This window comes from Delphinus delphis, chromosome 3 (genome assembly GCF_949987515.2).
Source record: "Delphinus delphis chromosome 3, mDelDel1.2, whole genome shotgun sequence".
Classification (NCBI taxonomy): domain Eukaryota; kingdom Metazoa; phylum Chordata; class Mammalia; order Artiodactyla; family Delphinidae; genus Delphinus; species Delphinus delphis.
In genome coordinates, this window is record NC_082685.1 from 83,747,410 (window position 1) to 83,768,817 (window position 21,408).

Consider the following 21,408-nt stretch of genomic DNA (forward strand, 5'->3'; position numbering starts at 1 on the left):
CTATCCCTGGCTGCCAGCTCCGGCCACATCTGCTCCCACCTCAGGTAACAGGACACTCTGAGAGAGACCATTAGCAGCAGAGACTAGGTGAGAAGAGAGGAAGGGAGTAAAAAGGGGACCTGGAAGAATAAGGGAAGAAGAAGGAGGGGGTTGTGAAGATACTGGGGAAATACTGGTTTTGTAGTGATGAGAAAGAAGTGTACTCAGGAGAGTTTTGTGGAGTCACCCTGATGTTCACCAATAAAGAGCCAATGACGCTTTTCTCCATGGAGGCAGAGGAAAAGTAAAAGTAATTTTCAAAAGCAAAAAGAAGAATCAAAACAAAGCAAACAAAAAAGATACAGAAAACGAGCACTGGTTCCTGACACAGAATTGTTTTTAATAGAAACCTCAATGCCAGTATGTGTTGATATCACTGCTTTCCAGAGGTCAAAAGCCTCCCACCAAGTAAGGCTGAAGGACTTTGATAAGAGTTAAAAGTGGTATCTTTTTATGATTCTGACCTGCAAATACCTCTTCCCCTTTATGTATGGATCTCCAATTCTCAGCAATGCATTGCTTTTATAAGAAACACAGACAACAAGAAAAAACAAACAAGCAACGTGTACATTTAAAAAAACTGAAAACAACTGCTTCATTAAGAACCAGAACACACAAAGAAGCTCTACTTGATTCCAAAACATCATTTTTAAAGCAACATGTCCAAATCTATCAAGTAAGTCTTAAAATATTCCAGTTTTCTCTCACACTCCATTTAGTCAAAATAATTACCAGGTCTTTTCCAAACTTTAAAGCTATTATAATCCGTACATTTGTGTGCTGTAAGTTGTTTCACTGAATCACATTCATGATTGTCACATCATGGATGCTGGTCGCTAATGCTTGCTATCTGCACAGAGGCTGTCATAGTCCCAGGACTTATGGCAACTTCCTTTCCTTTCTGCTATGAATCAAGGACATACTCCACATCCTACTACCTCTCTTCATGCCATACTATTTAGCAGCTCATTTACACATTTCAGTTTATCTGCTGTATTTGGTGGTGTTTGTCTTTTATCAAATTAGACTATAATTTTCTTGTAAGCAAGATTTCTTCTTAACATGGTATTAAGAACATAAAAGTACTCAGTAATTTCCTGGTGATAGATATTTTATGGGCAATTTGAATGTAAGCAATATTTTAAGTAGAGCTTCCTCAAATTAATAATCCTTTTTATAAAACAATTAGTATGCTCCTTTGCATTTGATCAAAGTATACAGGATGCAATCCCCTACAAGCTCTTGTTTTCCCTACAGATTAGGTTTAATTTTCCAGGGTAAAAAATTATATAGCTATTATGTTTCCTTATTGAAAAAAACAACAGTACACATAAAGATACCATCTAAATTTACAAATGACTTTTCCGAAACACTTCAGGAGGGTCTTAGATTACACAGAGAAGCAAGTATGATGTAATGTAGTGATTTCTGAACATTGTCTTAGCAATGAAATCCTTTTTTTGGATGAAATTTTACCAAGAACTTAATACTGATGGTGGTATATACTAGGGGTTAGGGACCTGGGCTTTGGAACAGCACAGAACTGGATTCAAATCTCAGCTCTGTACCCACTACCTCTATGACTTTTGGCAAATGGCTTCACATATCTAAGCCTCCATTTCTTCACCATTTAAAAGGGATAATTATAGAAACTAATTTAAAGAATTATAAAGATTCAATGAAAGAGTGAATATAAAGCATCTAACACCATGCATGGCCCATAATAAGGACTCAATAAATAAAATTAAGTAAGAAAATAAGGTGTTCTGAATTACATGGGGGTTGGGAAAGGCAAAGGCCTCTCAGGAGGCCTAAATCTTGTCACCCCTGCCCCAGCAAAGAGCTGGAGAAGTACATCTTTAGAACACCTGCGTGCCCACAGAACAGTGTGAAAACAAGCGACACAGGTAATAGGAGGGCTGTTCTAGTAGGACAGGATTAAGGTTTTAAAAGGCAACTCTTACTAGATGCAGAGACAGGAGAGACAGAAGGAAGAAACACTGGCTGAATGAGAGATATATGACTGGACATTAATTCTAATGCACATACAACTTTGTGATAAAACAGGTACTTTTTAAAAGAGAAGCAAGTGAAAGCATTACTTGCAAAAGACTAATTACTTGTATTTATTTACTTCCATTAGGCTTAAAAAAGAATCTACAATGTTCTATAGGTAAATATCTTCACCAATGCTTAAAAGACTCCTGACACAAATACATTGAAAAAACAATTATGTGTATCTTTAGGCAACCATATTTTCAAGACTGACACTCTGAATAAAACCCATAACAGCATGAGTTCATAACCCCTGTGAAATAACATCTAGGTCAAGTGAGATCTTCAACTTTCATCAAACCCTACATACCCCAATTCTGTCTCCAAAAAAACTCCAGCATTTTATGCAATGCAAAATGTTTTTTAACTGCATAATGAACTCTCTGGATAAGCATGTGAGAAAATCCAGCACGTTTTAGAAGATAAGCCATTGTTGGTGAATGTCCAAAAGGATCGATAGACCAGCCAGACCGAGGTTTCACCCCTGTTGATAAAGAAAATGTGTTATTGTTTTAAATTGATAAATGAAACAGAAGAAGTCACAACACATTTAGACCCATCAGAGTTCTTTTGGTCTCCTGGATTCTAAAATAAAGGGGCTGCCCAGCATTACCCTTAGCGAGCATTCCCAGCAGGACTCCCTGAGAGGAGGATTCTGCCACTGCTGTGTTCTCCCGGGCAGGGTGAATAACACTGGAAGTTAATCAGCTGGAGGTGAAATAAGCACTCTGCCACCTGATAGATATTAGAACGCTTCTGCACTCAGTGGAGGCAGAGAAAGAATCAGGACCAAGTCACTGCCCTCTAGGATCTAACAGTCCTGTCTTCTGTGGAGACGCATAACCCAGCAACTCCCTGTTACATAATATAGAAAAGTAACCTAAGTCATTTCAACTTGCACTCCCCAACCCCAACATTAAGGGATTTTAAACTATCTTGTATAGCTTACAATAGTCCCAAATCATCATAATATACAGTAGCAGAAATGGCCAAAGTAACTGTACCATATTTCATTAAATCTTAAGACATTTTGATGCTGGTGCTTTCTACCAAGAATGGGTCAATAGAATTTTTCACACCTGACTCACACCAATTCTAAGAGTGAAGCCCTAAAGATATATCTCAATTTCACAGAGGATAAAATATAACAAACATAATAAATGCACAGATTAGAATTAATGGAATAAGATTATTCATTGGGCATTATACAAATCTGATCTTTTATTTATTCAGGATTCTCAAAGAAGGCGTCTACAAACAGCCTATAAATCGACATAAGTAATAGAATTGTGCACATTTTTTTCACTCAAACACTTGTTTAGCACCTTTCATATGCCGAAGCCTAAAAGAGGCCCTAGGATTACAAAAATGAGTCAATCTTGATCCTGATTCTAGTTGCAGAGATTATGATGCAAATACGTGTAACACAGGATAACAGAAAAGAGAACAGAGAGAACTCTGTAGAACAATATTGAAGATTAACACAGAGGTGAGAAGCACCAAGGAGACTGAGAAGGAAAAGTCAGAACTGTCAGAGGACCAAGAGTATGTGTCAAAACTCAAAGTGACCATGTAATTTGTCCATTTCACGTATGTAATTTACCTCCAAAAAATTATAAAGAAATCTTGAACTCTATTTAGTAATTTTGGGTTTTTGTGGTAGTATAGGTTTAGCAATTCTGAAACTTTCATGTGTTTCAAGACTGAGTAAATTAGAATAAAGGAGCCAGGTTTTACACTGTTAAGGAAAGGAACTATAGAGTATGTAAATATGAAAGAGCAGAACCCTATGATACTGAGTTGAAATAGGAGATAGTAGTACTAACATGAATAAATATACATATATACACACAAATATATATTTAAACAAACTCTCTCTATATATAGATATACACACACATGCACATACACACACACACACACACACACACACACATTTCTTAGCTCAGTGCAATAACACCTCAGTACCAAAAACATTATCTTCAATCCCAGACTTTGACCTCTAAATGCCATGCTCTATTAAAAATAACCTTAAAGAAATTACTTATTCCAGGGCTGAGGCTAGGAAAGTACAAGATAACCCTGGAACATATTCTTGGGGCATAAATTAAAGAAATGGTCAAAGGGTCATGGGAACATATAAAAATAAATCAGGAGATAGTTGAAGGGGCTTCCACTGGCCAAATGCAGGACAACTGGGGAATCAAAATAAATACTAATAGTACTGGACTATAGCCCATTGAATAAAATAAGAACCCATGAGCTCACAAATAAATTGAAAATAAAAAGGAAAGCTCTTCCTTTTAGTATTAATAGAATACTAACTGATAATTATAGAAGCAATGATGGAATTAGAAAATCACCAATGGATCCTAAAACTAAAACATTAAAGTTTGACGAGGAACAGGATATTTACCTATTCTCAATGTATGTCCTACAAATTAGTTATTAATTCGAAAGGCAGAAAATGTAACAGTACAGTAAAGAAAATTAAAAGACACAACTTAAACAAGTGATCAAGAATAGCATCACCAATATGGGGACAAAGAGATGACAAGTGCCTTCTGACAGGATGCATTGAGGAAAACAGAAAATAACTACAGTGATATTCTAGCAAAATAAATTAGGTTAGATTACATAGATAGATCAGCTAGATAAATAACCTAAAGCTAATCAAAAGGAAACAGACAAACTCAAATTGAGAGACTTTCTACAACAGAGGTCTGCACTCCTCAAAAATATCAACGTCAAGAAATCCAGAGAAAGGCTGAGGTCTGTTTCAGGTTAAGGAGACTAAAAGGACATGACAAGTACAAGCAATACGTGATCCTAGGTTGGATTCTGGATTTGGAGGGGAAAAAGCAGTCTTTATTAAAAAACATTATTGAGACAATTGACAAAATTTGAATATAACCTGTGAACTAGATTGTAGTATTGCTAACGCTCCTGATTTGATAACTATCTTCTGCTTATCTAAGAAAACATCCTTATTTCTTATGAAATAACACAATGAAGTATTGAGAGACAAAGAGACAAGATGCCTCCAGCTTACTCTCAAATGGTCCAGAAAAACACGTATGGGAATCTAACTAGAGTCCCTTGGTATCCAGGGAAGATTGGTTTCAGGACCCCTGAAGATACCAGAATCTTTGGATGTCAAGTCATATAAAATGGTGTAGTAGTTGCATATAACCTACACACATCCTCTTGTATACAGGCATACCTCCAAGATACTGTGGGTTTGGTTCCAGACCACTGCAATAAAGTGAATATCACAATATTTTGGTTTCCCTGTACATATAAAAGTTATGTTTACGGTAGTCTATTAAGTGTACAATAGCATTATGTCTAAAAAAAATGTACACACCTTAGTTAAAAAATACTTTATATGTGGAGAAAAAAGAACCCTTGTGCACTGTTGGTGGGAATGTAAATTGGTACAGCCACTATGGAAAACAGTATGGAGAATTCTCAAAAAATTAGAAAGAGAACTACCATATGACCCAGCAATTCCACTCCTGGGTATTGATCTGAAGAAAACAAAAACACGAATCTGAAAAGATACATGTACCCCCATGTTCACTGCAGCATTATTTACAATAGCCAAGATATGGAAGCAACCTAAGTATCCACAGATGGATCAATGAATAAAGAAAACGTGATGGTGTGTGTGTGTGTGTATATATATGTGTGTGTGTGTATATATATATACACACACACACATATATATAAAATGGATTCCTATTCAGGCATATGAAAGAATGAAATCTTGCCATTTGTGACAACACTGACGGAACTTGAGGACATATTTCTGATGAAATAAGTCAGACAGAGAAAGACAAATACTGTAATGATTTCACTTATATGTGGAAGTTAAAAAACAAAATGAATAAACATAATAAAACATAAACAGAGTCATAGATACAGAGAACAAACAGGTGGTTACCAGAAGGGAGGGGGCTGGGAGGAGGAAAGAAATAGGTGAGGGAAATTAAGAGGTACAAACTTCCAGTTGCAAAATAAATGAGTCATGGGTATGCAATGTACAGTGTGGGGAATATAGTCAATAACTATGTAATATCTTTGCATGGTGCCATATCTAGACTTATCGTGATGATCAATTTGAAATGCATAGAAATATCGAATCACTATGCTGTATAACAGGAACTAACATAATGTTGTAGGTCAAATATACTTCAAAAACAAACAAACAAACTTATAGAAAAAAGAGATCAGATCTATGGTTACTAGAGGTGAGGGTGGGAGAAGGAATTGAATGAAGACAGGCAAAAGGTAAACTTCCAGTTATAAAGATAAATAAGTACTAGGAATGTAATGTACAACGCGATAAATATAATTAACACTGCTACATGTTATATATGAAAGCTGTTAAGAGAGTCAAATCCTAAGAGTTCTCAGACAAGAGAAAATTGTTTTTTCTGTTTCTTTAATTTTGTATTTATATGAGGTGACAGATGTTCACTAAACTTGCTGAGATAATCTTTTCACGATGTATGTAAGTCAAATCACTATGCTGTATATCTTAAACCTACACAGTGCTGTATATCAATTATATCTCAATAAAACTGGAAGAAAACCAAAACAAAATAAAACTTTATTGCTAAAAATCAGCTAAGCATCGCTAGCCTTCAGCAAGTCATAATCCTTTTGCAATAGAAACAAAGATCACTGATCTCAGCTCACCATAACAAATACATTAACAATGAAAAAGTCTGAAATATTGCTAGAATTACCAAAATGTGACACAGAGACACAAAGTGAACAAATGCTGTTGGAAAAATGACACCAACAGACTTACTCAACACAGGGCTGTGACAAATCTTCAATCTGTAAAAAACGTAGTATCTGTGAAGCACAGTAAAATGAGGTATGCCTATAATTTAAATCACCTCCAGATTACTTATAATACCTAATACAATGTAAATGCTATGTAAATAGTGATAAATACAATGTAAATACTATGTAAGTAGCTGCCAGGCATGGCAAATTCAAGTTTTGCTATTTGGAACTTTCCAGATTTTTTTTTTCAATTATTTTCTGTCCACTGTTGGTTGAATCATCAGATGTGGAACTGGTGAATACAGAGGGCCAAGCCTACAGGATATATAGGAGCCCCTCTCAAATACTATCATGCGACTCTATAAATTTGAAATGAAATGAAATGAAGCTATAAAATAAAAAAAAAGGAGTATGTGTTGTCCCAAATAACTAGGACAGAATAAGCTTACAAACAAGAATAAAAATCAACATGAAAAGTTAGTGATGCCTGAGATTTCATCATCACTGATGATCTTTTCTGCATCAAAATCACCTGATACACAGGAATAGCAACCTAGCTGCAACAGATTAAAGAATCCCTGAGAACTAACGATGTAGAAGAGAAAGAACGTAAACTACATTTTTAAAAACTGATACAAAATGAGGTAGAAGCTAGGGAGAGACATAAAAAGGACCCCAGTATCCTTCTAGGATTTTCCTTGGTATAAGCGAATCTGTTTTTTTAAAGGGGGCAAGTGAAAGACTTAGGGGGGAAATGCAGTATATGAAAAATCCAAAATTTTATAAAGATGGTACATATGCCAATAAAACCAGGAAAGATTTTGTGTTTTCATGTAAGAACAAGACTGTCAAAATATAAAAAAGTAAAAACAAGAAAAATTACAGGAAACAATCATTAAAAAGAGTAAAATACATCATTCAGTTTTTGGCAAATCTAATAGACTTAAAAATTAGAACATGAGCAACATGAATAATATAATTAATAAAACTGGATTATTCCAAATATATCTAGTATTAAAGCTTAAGAGGAGTCAGAGAACAGTTACAAAATGGATATTTTAGGCAAAAGATAACCTTAAAACCTCAAACTTAGTTTCTAATGGTCAAATTTATATAATAAAGTTAGTAAAAGCAGAAATTAACCACCAAAGACTAAACAATTTAAAAAGTATCCCAAACCAAATGTAAAAACAGTGTCCAAAACAACATGTTGTTCTAAACTGTTTAAACAAAACTGAGAATACTACTCTAATTTACAAGGTGCAGAGTTACATTTGTCAAAACTCAAACTCTACAGTTAAGATTTATGTGTTGCACTGCATGTAAATTACACATCCATAAAAGCTAAACGTAAAAAAAAATCCACAAAAACTGAGGTTTATAAAGTGACTATTTTGGCTTAGAATATAAAGTATTTAAGAAAAGTGGCACTGAGTAGGGGGTCCCCAAGTCCACTCCCAGATTTCACGACTTAAGAAAACTTACAGCACTAGACATATAGTCATACTCACAGCTATGATTTATTATAGTGAAAAGATACAAAGCAAAATCAGCAAAGAGAAAAGGCACACAGGGCAGAGTCCACAGGAAACCAGGCAGAAGCTTCTAAGAGTTCTCTCCCTGTGGATCACCCAGGATGAGTTAATTACTCCACTAGTGAATGGTGACAATACCTGAAATGCTGTCAACCCAGAAAGCTCACTAGAGACTCAGTGTCCAAGGTTTTTACTGGGGTCTGGTCATGCAGGCACCCTCTGTCTAGTACATAATATGATTCTAGACTCCCAGAAGGGAAACAAATGTTTAGCATACACTGCCTGTTTGTATAGTTTAAACACAGTGAGTCACTCATCATTTAAGAAATCCAAGTCCTCAGACACCAGCCAACAGCCAACTTTGCAAGCAAGATCTTTCTAAGGATAGCAGTTTCAGATCTGCTATGTTAACTCTTTTCAGCACAGGTATGATATTTGCAACTTACTCTATAACAATCACAACAATAACAATATGGAAAGAGGAAAAAATAGGCAAATGTGTCAAAATAATGACTGGTGAATCTGGTTGGGGGCCTTATGGGAGTTCTTTGTAGTATTCCTACAACTTTTAAGTTTGAAATTATTCCAAAATAAAAAGTAAACAAAATATTAATGGAGGTGGGGGGATTTTATCCCTAACAGAAGAATTCTTTAAAATAATAAACTATTTAGAAATAACTTCAATAAAAACATGTATATTTACCATAAACTACAAAATTGTACTGAGAGATATGAAATATTTGAAAACAATTACATACCATGTTGCAGAATGCAAATATTCGATACCACAAAGATTTCGAGTAGTCCTATGTTCTTATGAGTTGTATGAACATCTGATTTTATCAGTTCAGAATACCCTTCCCCACTTCTTGTTGTAACAGGATACTTCTTCCCCATGGAGGACCCATTCACATGGTTCAGGCAAGGCTGACCCTGCCCCAAACCACTTTCCCTACATGATCATTTCCATCAAATTAACCAGGCCTCAGGGATTTCAGCTCCTTTAACTCTGGCCTCAGTAAACTGGCTCAGAGATAAGCGCCTAACCCAAAGTGGGTCAATTAGGTAAGGTATTAAGGAAAACTCCTCCTAATTGTTAGACCAAGAAGATCAGAGTCCTGGTTGTCTACGGCAGAGTCAAGAGACAGTATCCCAATGACATAATCTAAGTCCTCTGGATCCAACCTTACCTGAAGCTACCCTATCTCTGGAATTCTCAATGACAAAACTAACATTTTTCTTTCCTTTTTTCTTTCTTTGCTTAAGCTAGTAAACTAGGTTTTTGCCTTTTATGATCAAGTGTCTTAACTAATATATAATTAAAATCCCAGGGGGATAGATTTAGAAAAAAATACTAAAATTAATAAATAGGTAAAATTGATAAATAGGTGAAACAAGGTAGATGACCCTAAGAGTGACCATATTATATCTATGTAACTGAGTTTATGATCCAAGAAACATCATAAATCAATAAAAAAATAAATTATTCAGTAATAATCAGTGCTAGAAAAATTAGTTATTAAAAAAAATAAAAAGCCCCATCTCACATTCCCCAAAATTAATTTTCCAAAGCAGTCCAAATGAAAGAGAAAGATAAGAATACATACCTAGATTTTTTTCCAGCCACTGATGTCCTTCAATTAGTTGGTCAATTAAGGCAAAATAATGTGGAGCAGCTTCATCAGGCATAACCCAGCCACCTGTCACAATTTCAAACTGACCGTTTTCTAGTAAACTAGGGAGAAAATAACATAAGAGTTTACATTAACATATATAAGAAAAGTTCAAATAAAAATGTAAGACATCATAAACATTAGAGACAGCCTTTACATGTAACCAGTATTCACACTAGTTGTTAATTTTTTTTTTTAAACCAGTGGATGAATTTCAACTTTGGGACCCTGGTGATAAAGCGTCCTTAGTAAAGTATCTGCTCCTCCTGCCCTAGGCAAAGCCATGCAGGTCACTCTGCCAGTTCTATTTCATAAGGGTATAATCTCCCATACAACTTCAAAGATTCCTGATGTCAGCAGCCACGTCTGATTTACTTCTGGATCTGGCCGAGCACCTAGCAAATACCTGAGTATATGCTTGATGAATGTTAATTGGAGGACTGTCATTTTAAGCACAATATTTGTTTCATTACACCTATGCTGAAAAATCAGGACTTATTTTAGTACTTCTGACACTGATAAGTTAATCATGCAAACTACAGAAGTAATAAAAATAAAAGTAAAGCTAGTAAATATCACATGCTTCTGGGAATACAGAAAACATTATAAAGCACCCTGCTCCAGTCGATTATAATGTAGGCTATATATAGTTTATCTTTCATTATTGAGCCAAAAGCTCTAACATTATCATTATCTGTTCATTGAGTGCTCTTTACCATAATACTTCACAAAGTAACTAGACCACAGCCCTGGAGAACTAAATTGTTACAAGAAGATACCTTCCTCAGAGACAGAAAAAAATCATCAACTATCAAAAATTTGAAGAACTACCTGAGGAAGTGTAAATGGTCAGAACTTAAGCAAGCCTTTTAAGTGTCACAGACTTCTGAGTTTGCGACAAGGTGGTTTTGAAAACGATGTAAAATTTCAGAAGCAAAAGCAGCTTTAATAAGGATAAACATCACGGAATGCCTATAGCTAACAGCCAAGCACCAAGCCAAATTTAGTTGAAACAGACCAGAGGCATAAAGAATAAACATTTTCCTACAAAGCATGTAACAGAAGCCACAGCATTAACAGAACATCCAATTTTTTCAAATATATGCATGATCATAGAACCAATGACAGAGTGGATAATGGACACAATTTCTAAAAATGAATGAATACATGAGTGATTTCCTTGTATAAAATAAAAAGAGATTACATCTATATTACCATGGGGATCACCAAATAATACAATTTCATATGGAGAATATGATGGCTCATTATATAGTGTCTAAAGAAACTCCAATGTTCCAGTCAAACCTCAGATTCTCACAGGCCCACATCAAGAACTTGTAAGAAAGAAGCTGGAAATTTCTGAAAATTGTATTTCTTTAAGAACACAACTAAATCCAAGGCTATTTTGTCCCACTCTTACTGCCTATGGGACTTTGCTTACAGTTAGTTCTTCTTGTCTTTCTGGTGATTGCCTGATTTAGCCACACCCTGGAAGCCATGGACCAGTCACACCCCTTATGCCTATGAGCAGTATTTGGAAGCCTGAGATGTCAGGACAGATTTGGGACTTAATCTCTAGTCATCAAATATAGAAACTTGACCTCCTTATCTCAGTATTCCAATAAACAGATCTTCTGGAAAATATCAGAAATAAATTGGTCAAAACAAATGCTTTGCTGCTCTTGAATAGAGAATAGAAACTATAAATTAAGTAATCTTAATATTAAATGGAAAAAAATCACTCCACTGATGGAATTTCTCACCTATATCAGTTTTATTTTGCTACATATTCCCTGTCCCATAGGCATAAATGGGCTCCAAGAAACAGCCAACCAAGCAAAGAATGACACATATTATATTTCCTCAGCTCTATCTGTGAATAATTTATCCCTTCCCCCTCTGCATGATGCCTGAGATGCTACTGTGATTGTGTACAGAGTTCTTATCTGTACACAATGATTAAAGACTATCCTATCTATTACTATGGGGGAGACATGAAAGCCTCTCACTCATTAATATGTTTTTCAGGATTTTCTTATCTATTTTCTTCTCTCCTATCTTTCCCAACATGGCTGATCCCAGCTGCCCTCATTTCTCAGCTCAAATAAAAGTCTCTGGGACACCCACAAAGTCTCTGGGCCACAGAGCCTAAATCAACACTCCCACTGTACCTCCACACTCTATCACACAATAGTATTTTTCACAAACCAGAATGGCCTTGTTCATTTACTGCTTCCTCTCCCTCCTCACCCCACCCACCATTATAACATAAGCTCCAAGAGAACAAGGACCAGGACATGTTTTGTTCACTTTTCCAGGCCCAGCACTGAGAAGCTTACTTGGCATTTAATGGGTACTCTCTGTTGTTAGATGAAGAGGGAATGAGTGAATGAGATTCTCAGTGTAAAATGAGTAGTAACATAAAGTTTGTTATTAGATGAAGTTCACAGACATATGCAACATAAGTTGAACAGGGAAGGTCAGTTAAAAAGGAGTGTGAAAAATATAGGTATAAAGTGACATGACCTGGAATATGATTCATGTAGGAGAAATGAACGGGGAGGAAGAGAGAGGAGATGCTTCACGAAGCATCAGTGGGAATTGAGAAATATCTTGACATAGAAGAAAGGATTAAAGTACGAATGACTTAGGGTTTTGATTCCAGGGGTCTAATGGGGTGGTGGTGTTAATACACATAGACAGTGCAGTTCAGTTGAGAAGGGAATCATTTTGCAGTAATAAACATAAATTTGGATAAGGCTATTTGATGTGACAGTGAGGCAGCCAAAAGGACCTAACTGAAAAAGAAAACTAAGTTTAGGGGAAAAGGCCAATATAAAATTAAGTTTTGGAGGAATGAAACAAAGATGAAATAGAGAATGATGGGAAGTCTGGAGAAAACAGTCAAAAGGAGAGTTAAGGACCAAGCAGAAGGACAGTGTAAGAGGAAATTGAGGTGAAAAGAAATGTTAAAGATAAAAAGGTCAAATCTGTGACTATGACCTGAGACATTCTAGAAAAGAGTAATGAGGCACAACCTGCACTTCTCCTTGGTAAAAGTTGTTTTCATAGTTTAAAAAGCTACCATATGGGCTTCCCTGGTGGCGCAGTGGTTGAGAGTCTGCCTGCCGATGTGGGGGACACGGGTTCGTGACCCGGTCCGGAGGGATCCCGCATGCCGCGGAGCGGCTGGGCCCGTGAGCCATGGCCGCTGGGCCTGCGCGTCCGGAGCCTGTGTTCCGCGACCGGAGAGGCTACAACAGTGAGAGGCCCGCGTACCGCAAAAAAAAAAAAAAAAAAAAAAAAAGCTACCATATAACTGTGACTTACTCAGAAATGGACACATCAGTAGGTCAGAATATAAAGTTGAGAAATAAATTTAAAAAATTTTTATATTATTAAAATAGCCATTAAATTAGTGGGGAAGAATGGATTGCGGTTTATTTTTTTTAATCTTCAGTCTGAGTGATTTAAAACAAACTCATAAGAAAGCCAAAATATTATGTCGTGGAAGCCAAAGGACTGATATTTGAAATGGCTCACACAGGTTTTTACTAAAAACTACATGAGGAGGTCACAAGAGGCATAAGTGATGTTATAATAGCAGGCCAGAAAGAACTTAGGTTTTAGTTTTTCTTAAGAAAGTTTCTCTAATCAGGTAGAACAAAAGGGAAGAAAATAGACAACATGATTTAAGATATGAAGCAATGTGACAATGAGTGGACACCTGGCCAAATAATCAGGTTAGTGAGTACTCCTATTTCACTCAACTGCCTGTTCTCCCTAGTCTATACATATGAATGGTGAAAACCAGATTATAAACCAGACATTCTTACAGGCAGGAAGGTCAGGCTTGATATAAAATATTCACTGTGTTAGGCAAAAACACATGCCACTTGACCAGTTAAACAAACAAAAAATACACATGCACACATAAAAACTGCAGAAGTGCACACATTTGCCATGTTTACCCCTGATTTCTAGAACATATGTGATAAGCACTTAAGAAGTACCTGAAGAATGACAGGAAAACAAAATGGTCCAAATATACATGAGGAAAACACTGACCTAATGACTGAAAAGCACAGCCACCATCATCATCAGGTAGTGATAGGTACAAAAAATAGGCCTGACAGTCTTACAGAAACAACACTCCAGGAAATACTGAGAAAAATATTTATAAGCAATGGCAGAAAAGCTATGTTAGCCTACAAAAGGTACCATATTTAAAATCGCCATTGTTAGCAACACAAAATAAAGACAGACTGCAAGCTGTATATTCCACACCTTCGTAATTTTTTAAAAATCAGGTAATGGGAAACACCTATAGAAAAAGTTACTTAGAATAAGTACAGGTGCTTCCAAGTATTTCCACTCACTTAGTGCTCAACAAGCATGAATTGAGCTAGTTCTCTGCAATTGTCAGGGGAGTACAAGGACCTACTGTATGGCACAGGGAACTATAGTCAGTATCTTTTAATAATCTATAATGGAAAAGACTCTGAAAAAGAGTATATATACACACACACACACACACACACACATATATGCATAACTGAATCACTTTGCTGTGTACACCTGGAACTAACACAACATTGTAAATCAACTATACTTCAATAGAAGGTTGTTCGGAAAAAAAAGAAAATGGGCATACTACTTATACTACTTTTAGGAGAGCAATGCCTATTGTTTTAATGATAAAAGTTGAAAGGATGCAGAAAATTGTAAATAAAAGTTACCCAGATCTAATTCCCCAATAACAACCACTGCTCTAACTCTGAAAAAAAAAAAGGGAAATACAAAATCAAAGAAGATGTGACCACCTCATAGGGTCTATTGCTTAATTTCTACCAAGAGACGCTCTGGTTTCTGGCAAATTTTTTGCATGAATGCTCTTCCTAATATTTTCTAATAAACAAGAGATCCAGAAACAAATGAAAAGATTGGGAAAGAGAGGGAGAGAAAGAAGTATATACGTGCAGCAAATCCAGAAAATAGGAAAACAGGCACTAACTTTCACAATTCACAACACCCTTACTTTTTTAATTGGTTGATTTGTAAGCCATTATGTACTTCTCTGTTTCTACAATTTCTCTGCTTGAGAATCTGATATAAAAGACTTAAGAAAATACTGATCAAAATTAAGCTGAGTATATCTGTCACAGCTCACTTTGCCCAAGATCCAGAATTTACATTTATGAATTTACTTGCCAAGCACAAGAAGTTGCGAATCATTTTCTCTGAGTGTCACTTTTTCCCCTATGTAGACACATCACACATTTGAAATTTAGTCACACACAGAAGGACAGTCTCAAAGAGCTTTGTTCCCTAATGGGAAAATTGTTACAGATAACTTAGTAGCAAACAATGCATTATTTAGCAAGCTTCAAAGAATCACAAATTAATTTCACATGAGAAAACGAGTTGAATTTGTATGGGGAAATATGAAATAATACAAGATGATGTATGGTGATTCATTCTTAAATAAAAAATTAGTTAAATGGAAAATTAAAAAAGATGGAGGCTCTCAATGAATCAATTAATAGGCTAAAAGCATTTGCTCATCAGATTATCTGACTCGTATGACTTTCGTGGGGAATATCTAATAAGAGCATAAAAATAAGATTTGTTTTAAAAACCACTCACATAATAATTGGGGAAACTGATCATATATCTCTGAGTATTATAGACACCCATCTTTAGAGAGTATACGAGGGACAGATGACCAATGAGTCATCTCCTCATTTCTTCCTCACTTCATTCCAGCCATACCCTTTCTTTGAGTTTGCAGTCCATGCTCTCTGTCTGGAATGTTTTTCCTCCCAGTATTTACCTCACTGGCTCATAGCGGATCTATCAGGAGCCTTCTCTGGCCACCACACTCCACCCAAACCCCACCTAAGTTGTTATCTTTCATAAAATCCAAAACTTTTCTTTCATAGCATTTATCACAAAATTTAATAACACATCTGCATGTTTACTGTCTTTGTCCCTCAATAGACTGTAAGCTCATGAAGGCAGGAATCATATCTGTTTTGCTCGCCATTTAAATATGGGCGTTCCTACTAGAAAAGGGTACCAACAACCCAAAAGAAAAGCAAACAAAAGATATGAAGCAGATATTTCAGAAATAACTAGCTCCTGAAAATGAAAAGAAGTTTAATATCACTCATGAGGAAATGCAAATTAAAACTTCAGTGAGATCAAAAAGTTGTGTAACATGTGATGTCAAGGATATTTACAAATAGGTATTGTTACTTAAGGCTGGCAATAACTATCAAATTTTAAAATGCATATATACTTTTATCTATGCTCATTAAAATGAAGTCAGAAAATACATAAAAATAAATAAAAGCACTGTACAGTCAGCCCTACATATCCACAGGTTCTGCATCCACAAATTCAATCAACTTCTGAAGGAAAATTTTAAAAAGAAAAATATTTCCAGAAAGTTTCAAAAAGCAAAACTTGAATTTACCACACACTAGCAACTATGTACATAGCATTGACATTGTATTTACAACTAGTTACATAACATTTACATTGTATTAAATATTATAAGTAATCTCAAGATGATTTCAAGTACACAGGAGAATGTGCGTAGGTTAAATGCGAATACTACTCAATTTTGTATAAGGATTTGGGTATCTGGGGCAGGTTCTGCAAGCAACCCCCTGAGGATTATCAACGGATGACTATATACACTAAAGATAAAGATACACTTTATGCATTCACAAAAGACCAGAAACAAAACTACAGGGTCATTAATCAGGAGAAGTTACATAAATTAAGGCCCACTTGCAAGAGGGAAGAGATATGGGAACATATGTATATGTATAACTGATTCACTTTGTTATAAAGCAGAAACTAACACACCATTGTAAAGCAATTATACCCCAATAAAGATGTTAAAAAAAAAAATTAAGGCCCACTCATAACAAACACTTTTATATAGTTTTTAAAAAGAAAGGTTCCTGAAAGGTTCTCCAAGATATATTAAGTTTAAAAACCATGGTACAAAACCCATTAGGGGCTATTATCCAAAAAAAAAAAAAAGTAAGAAAAGAAAAGAAAAACAGGAAACCGGTGTTGATAAGGAATGTGGAGAAACTGGAAAGCTCAGGTACTACTGGTGGCAATGTGAAATGGTGCAGCTGTTGTGGAAAACAGTATGGGACTTCTGTGAAATATTAAACATAGAACTGCTATATGATCCAGCAATTCCACTTCTGGGTATATACACAAGAGAACTGAAATCAAGGACTCAAACTGATATTTGTACACTCATATTCATAGCAGCATTTTTACAATAGCCAAAAGGTAAAAACAATCCAAACGTCCATTGATGAATGAATGAAAAAACAAAACATGGTATATTCATGCAATGGAATATTATTCAGTCCTAGAAAGGAAGGAAATTGACACATGCTTCCACATGGATGAACCTTGAAGACATTATGTTAGGTGAAATAAGCCAGACACACACAAAAACAAATATTGTATGATTCTACTTATATGGGGTACCTAGCATAGTCAAATTTATAGAGACAGAAGGCAGAATGGTAGTTGCCAGGGCAGAGGGGAAGGGGAATTATTAACAGGTATAGCATTTCAGTTTGGGATGATGAAAAAGTTCTGGAGATGGTTATGGTTGCAAGACAATGTGAATATATGTAATGCCGCTGAATGTCACACATAAAATCATTAAAATGGTAAATTTTAAGTTATGTACATTTTACCACAATAAAAAAAAAAGATGCACTCAAAAAAAAAGCACAATGTGCATGGCATGCTATCATTTGTATAATATGAATATGTCTTTGCACATATGTACATGCACATATTTTTCCTGTGTATCTATAAATTAGATAAGCATCTGGTCAAAGTAGCTGCCTCCTGTGAGAAGAGTTAGATGCCAAGAAGACAGGAGTAGTCACACCTTACCTTTCATTGTATACCCTTTATATATTCAGGCTTATATTAAAATATGAATTAAATAAAAATTTTTTCTGAACTATAAATGTTATACTACCCTGATTTCTCCTAAGCACTAAAAACAAACAAAACTATAGCATAAAATAGTCATGAAATTTTATTTAAGAATATTTCTTATATTAGATGATTGAATTAATAGTTTCTGTTAAGTTTTAATAATTAGATATACTTTAAATATTTCACTGTATAGTAAATATTACTTCATTTTCTCACTTTTCTAAAACAAAATAAACTGTTCATTCAAATAAACCAGAAAATATATGAGGTTGAAAAATAAAATTTAAAAATCCACTCAATATCTTGCTATAAATGCATAAAGGGTCATGGTAGGCATAGTTTTTAATCAATTTATTTCACTTAGTACTATATACCATGACCATCTTTCCATCTTAATAAACAGACATATATCATTATGTTTATGGATGTACTGTATTTTCTAAAGTATTTATAATTGAGATATAACAACACATAATATACATGTGTTCAGTTTGATGTATTTTGACAACTGTTTATACCCCTGTTACTACCCAAAACAACTGATATTTGTACACTCAAGACATAGGCTATTCCCATCAACTCAGAGAGTTCCCTTCTGCCCCTTTCCAATCAATTCCTACCTTACTCCCCCGCCAACAAAAAAGACATTCTTACTTAGTGATTTATATCACAATAGATTAGTTTACTTACTCTCAGACTTCATAAAATGGAGTCATACAATACTCTTTGGTGTCAGGATTCTTTTGCTAATGTGTTTGTTAGATTCATTCATACTTCTGTGTATTTCAGTAACTCATTATTTTTCATTGCTGAGTGGTACTCCATTGTTTAAATATGGCACAAAATTTTAATCCAATATCTTACTGATGGACATTTGAAGTGTTTCCTGTTCACCAAAACATTGGTGAACATGTTTTTACTTTTCTTGGATAAATTCCTAGGAAGGAGCTCCCAGGTCACATGATGTATATTTAACTTTGGAGAGAATTCCAGTTGCGGCATATTCTTTTCAAGCCTTGGTGTTGTCAGTCTTTTTGATTTTAGCCATTCTAAGGTGTTTGGGATAGTATCTTGTAGTAGTTTTAATCTGCATCTCCCTGACGACCACATATTACTCAGCCCCTGCATGCACACCCTCCCCTGCACTGTTGCAGCCTAATAAACTTCTTTCAGGTGTTTGAACATGCCATGTTCTTGCTAATCCCTGGCCCATAATCACAATTCTCCTCTCATAACCTGGAATTCCTTCCTCACCCTCTGCCACCCTCTTTATACCTGGCTAGTTCTAACAGCCTTTCAAGTTTCAGCTTGAATACCACCTGCTTCAGGAAGCTTTCCAAGACCCACTTCTTGCTTCCACAGAAGAAAATGCTTTATTCTGATACTGTGTTAATTATATTGTCTTCCTTGCTCTGCCCTGAGAGTGGGGATCAGGTAAGTCTCACTCACTTCCTGTATCCCTGGAGTCTAGCACAGTCAATATTTGTTGAATAGATGACGGAGGAAATACAGGAAGGCTTTGGAGATGAGGTAATATTTCAGCTGAGTATTGAAGAATAAATAGGATTGAGATTATCCAATGTACAAAAGGAAAAATATATTCTCAGCTAAACTCATGGGCAAGTTCCTAAGAAGCAGGAAATAACCTGTGACTGAGGACACCCACGTGGCTCAGCATGGCTAAGAGGGGGGTGTGAGGCAGGAAGTGATCTGAGGTAAGGGTGGACAAGCAGGGAGGAATCAGAGGACAAAAGCAAGGATGTGCCAGGCAAAGGAGGTTGGGCTGTACCTTTTGACAATGAATTGTCACTGAAGCATTTGAAAGCCAAGAAGAGACATGGGCAGACTCATATATTAGAAACCTAATTCTGTGGGTGAAATGGAGGACACCTGGAAGTGGCAAAGCTGGAAACAGGAAGACCAGTTGGAGGTTTTCGTTAAAGCAGGAAACAAGAGTAAGGGGGACAGAGCGGGGGCGGGGGGTGACTGTGCAGAGATACTAAAAAGGCAGAGCTGACAGGCTTGTGGGGACTGACTGGATGACATGAACAGCAGACCGAAAGGCAGAGCACACAGTGGGCAGGAGCACTGGTTCTGGGGAGAGCCTTCCTGGTTCTGGTCCTCAGTCCACACTTAATTGCTGGGGGACCTTAGGCGCATTCCTTACCACCTCTGCATTGGTTTCCTCAGCAGTAGAATGAGAATAATGAAGGATCTTAACACAGGGATGTTACAGCATGGGCTGAATGAATACATCTAAGTGTTTAGAACAAGCCTCCTACGTTGAGTACAGAGTAAGCATTCAATAGTGTTAGCTGTTACTGTTACCCTTAACTAGGGAAGAAGAACGAAATTGAGGTTGGAGCTTTAGATCTGGAAGCAGCCCACACACCTGGAAATTAAAACAACAGTGTGGCAGGGCATGCAAAATGAGGAGAACCAAAACGGTGCTACCCCACAGAAGAGAACTGGGATATTTAGGAAAGAGCAGAGGAGGGAGTCAGAGGGATGATGACAAAGGGATGTTCAGCAATGCAGGACTAGAACCAGGAGAAAGAGCTCTGGCTCACAGAAGACAAAAAAAAAAAGGAAAGAATTTTAAGGAGAATGGAGTGAGTGGTCAGTGTCAATGCTGCAAAGAAATTCTCCCAGAGGACTGAAGAAGTATCCAACAGACAGAGCGGCTGAGAAGTCCTCATGGCTTTTGCCTATAGCTGATGTAAATGAGAGGTGAAAGCAAAGCAAAGACACCTCAATCCAGGTGAATGGGGATGGGATACATACTTTCTAAAATAAATGTACACCACTGCTTCAACTAGTAGAATCAAAGTTATTTTAGACACTGGTTTGATTCCTTTGAGAGACTGCTTTGATTCCTTTGATGAAATGCTATGTATCTTTAGGCTCTAAACTAAATCCAAATCTGCAATTTACTCTGAACATCACAAGACACACTGTAACTTCTCACTGCTCTGCAAATTTTACAGCAGGCTTTGGTTAAATAGCACAAAATCTGACCTGTATAAAATGTATAATAAATTAGCTAGTATAAGAACTTTAAAGGTATTTTTTTTTTCTAGTGAACTCATAATGCAGAATGCATGTAAGTTTGCAAAATGTAAGTTTGGATTTGTATTATTTGTATTACTTAAGAAAGTAATCTCAAACTTTTCTCTGATTTCAATAAGCAGAGATAGTTATAAGGACAGGGTAGAAGGTTCACTTAACTATAAACCTAGGAAAAAAGAGGTAAGATTAGATAAAGACTTTGCGGTCTCAGCAGAGCAATGAAATCCAGCAATGCAGTGAAGACA

General features: G+C 36.0%; 1 protein-coding gene across 1 annotated transcript in view; it reads right to left on the minus strand.

The window, feature by feature from the left end:
* The window catches only part of MAN2A1 (mannosidase alpha class 2A member 1), a 159,541-nt gene that overhangs the window by 86,165 nt on the left and 51,968 nt on the right, over nt 1–21,408 (minus strand). The window contains exons 5-6 of the mRNA XM_060009039.1: nt 10,037–10,164; nt 2,405–2,578 (exon numbers count right to left, since the gene is read on the minus strand). Coding sequence (XP_059865022.1) covers nt 2,405–2,578; nt 10,037–10,164 — 302 coding nt within the window. The remainder of the gene's footprint in view (nt 1–2,404; nt 2,579–10,036; nt 10,165–21,408) is intronic.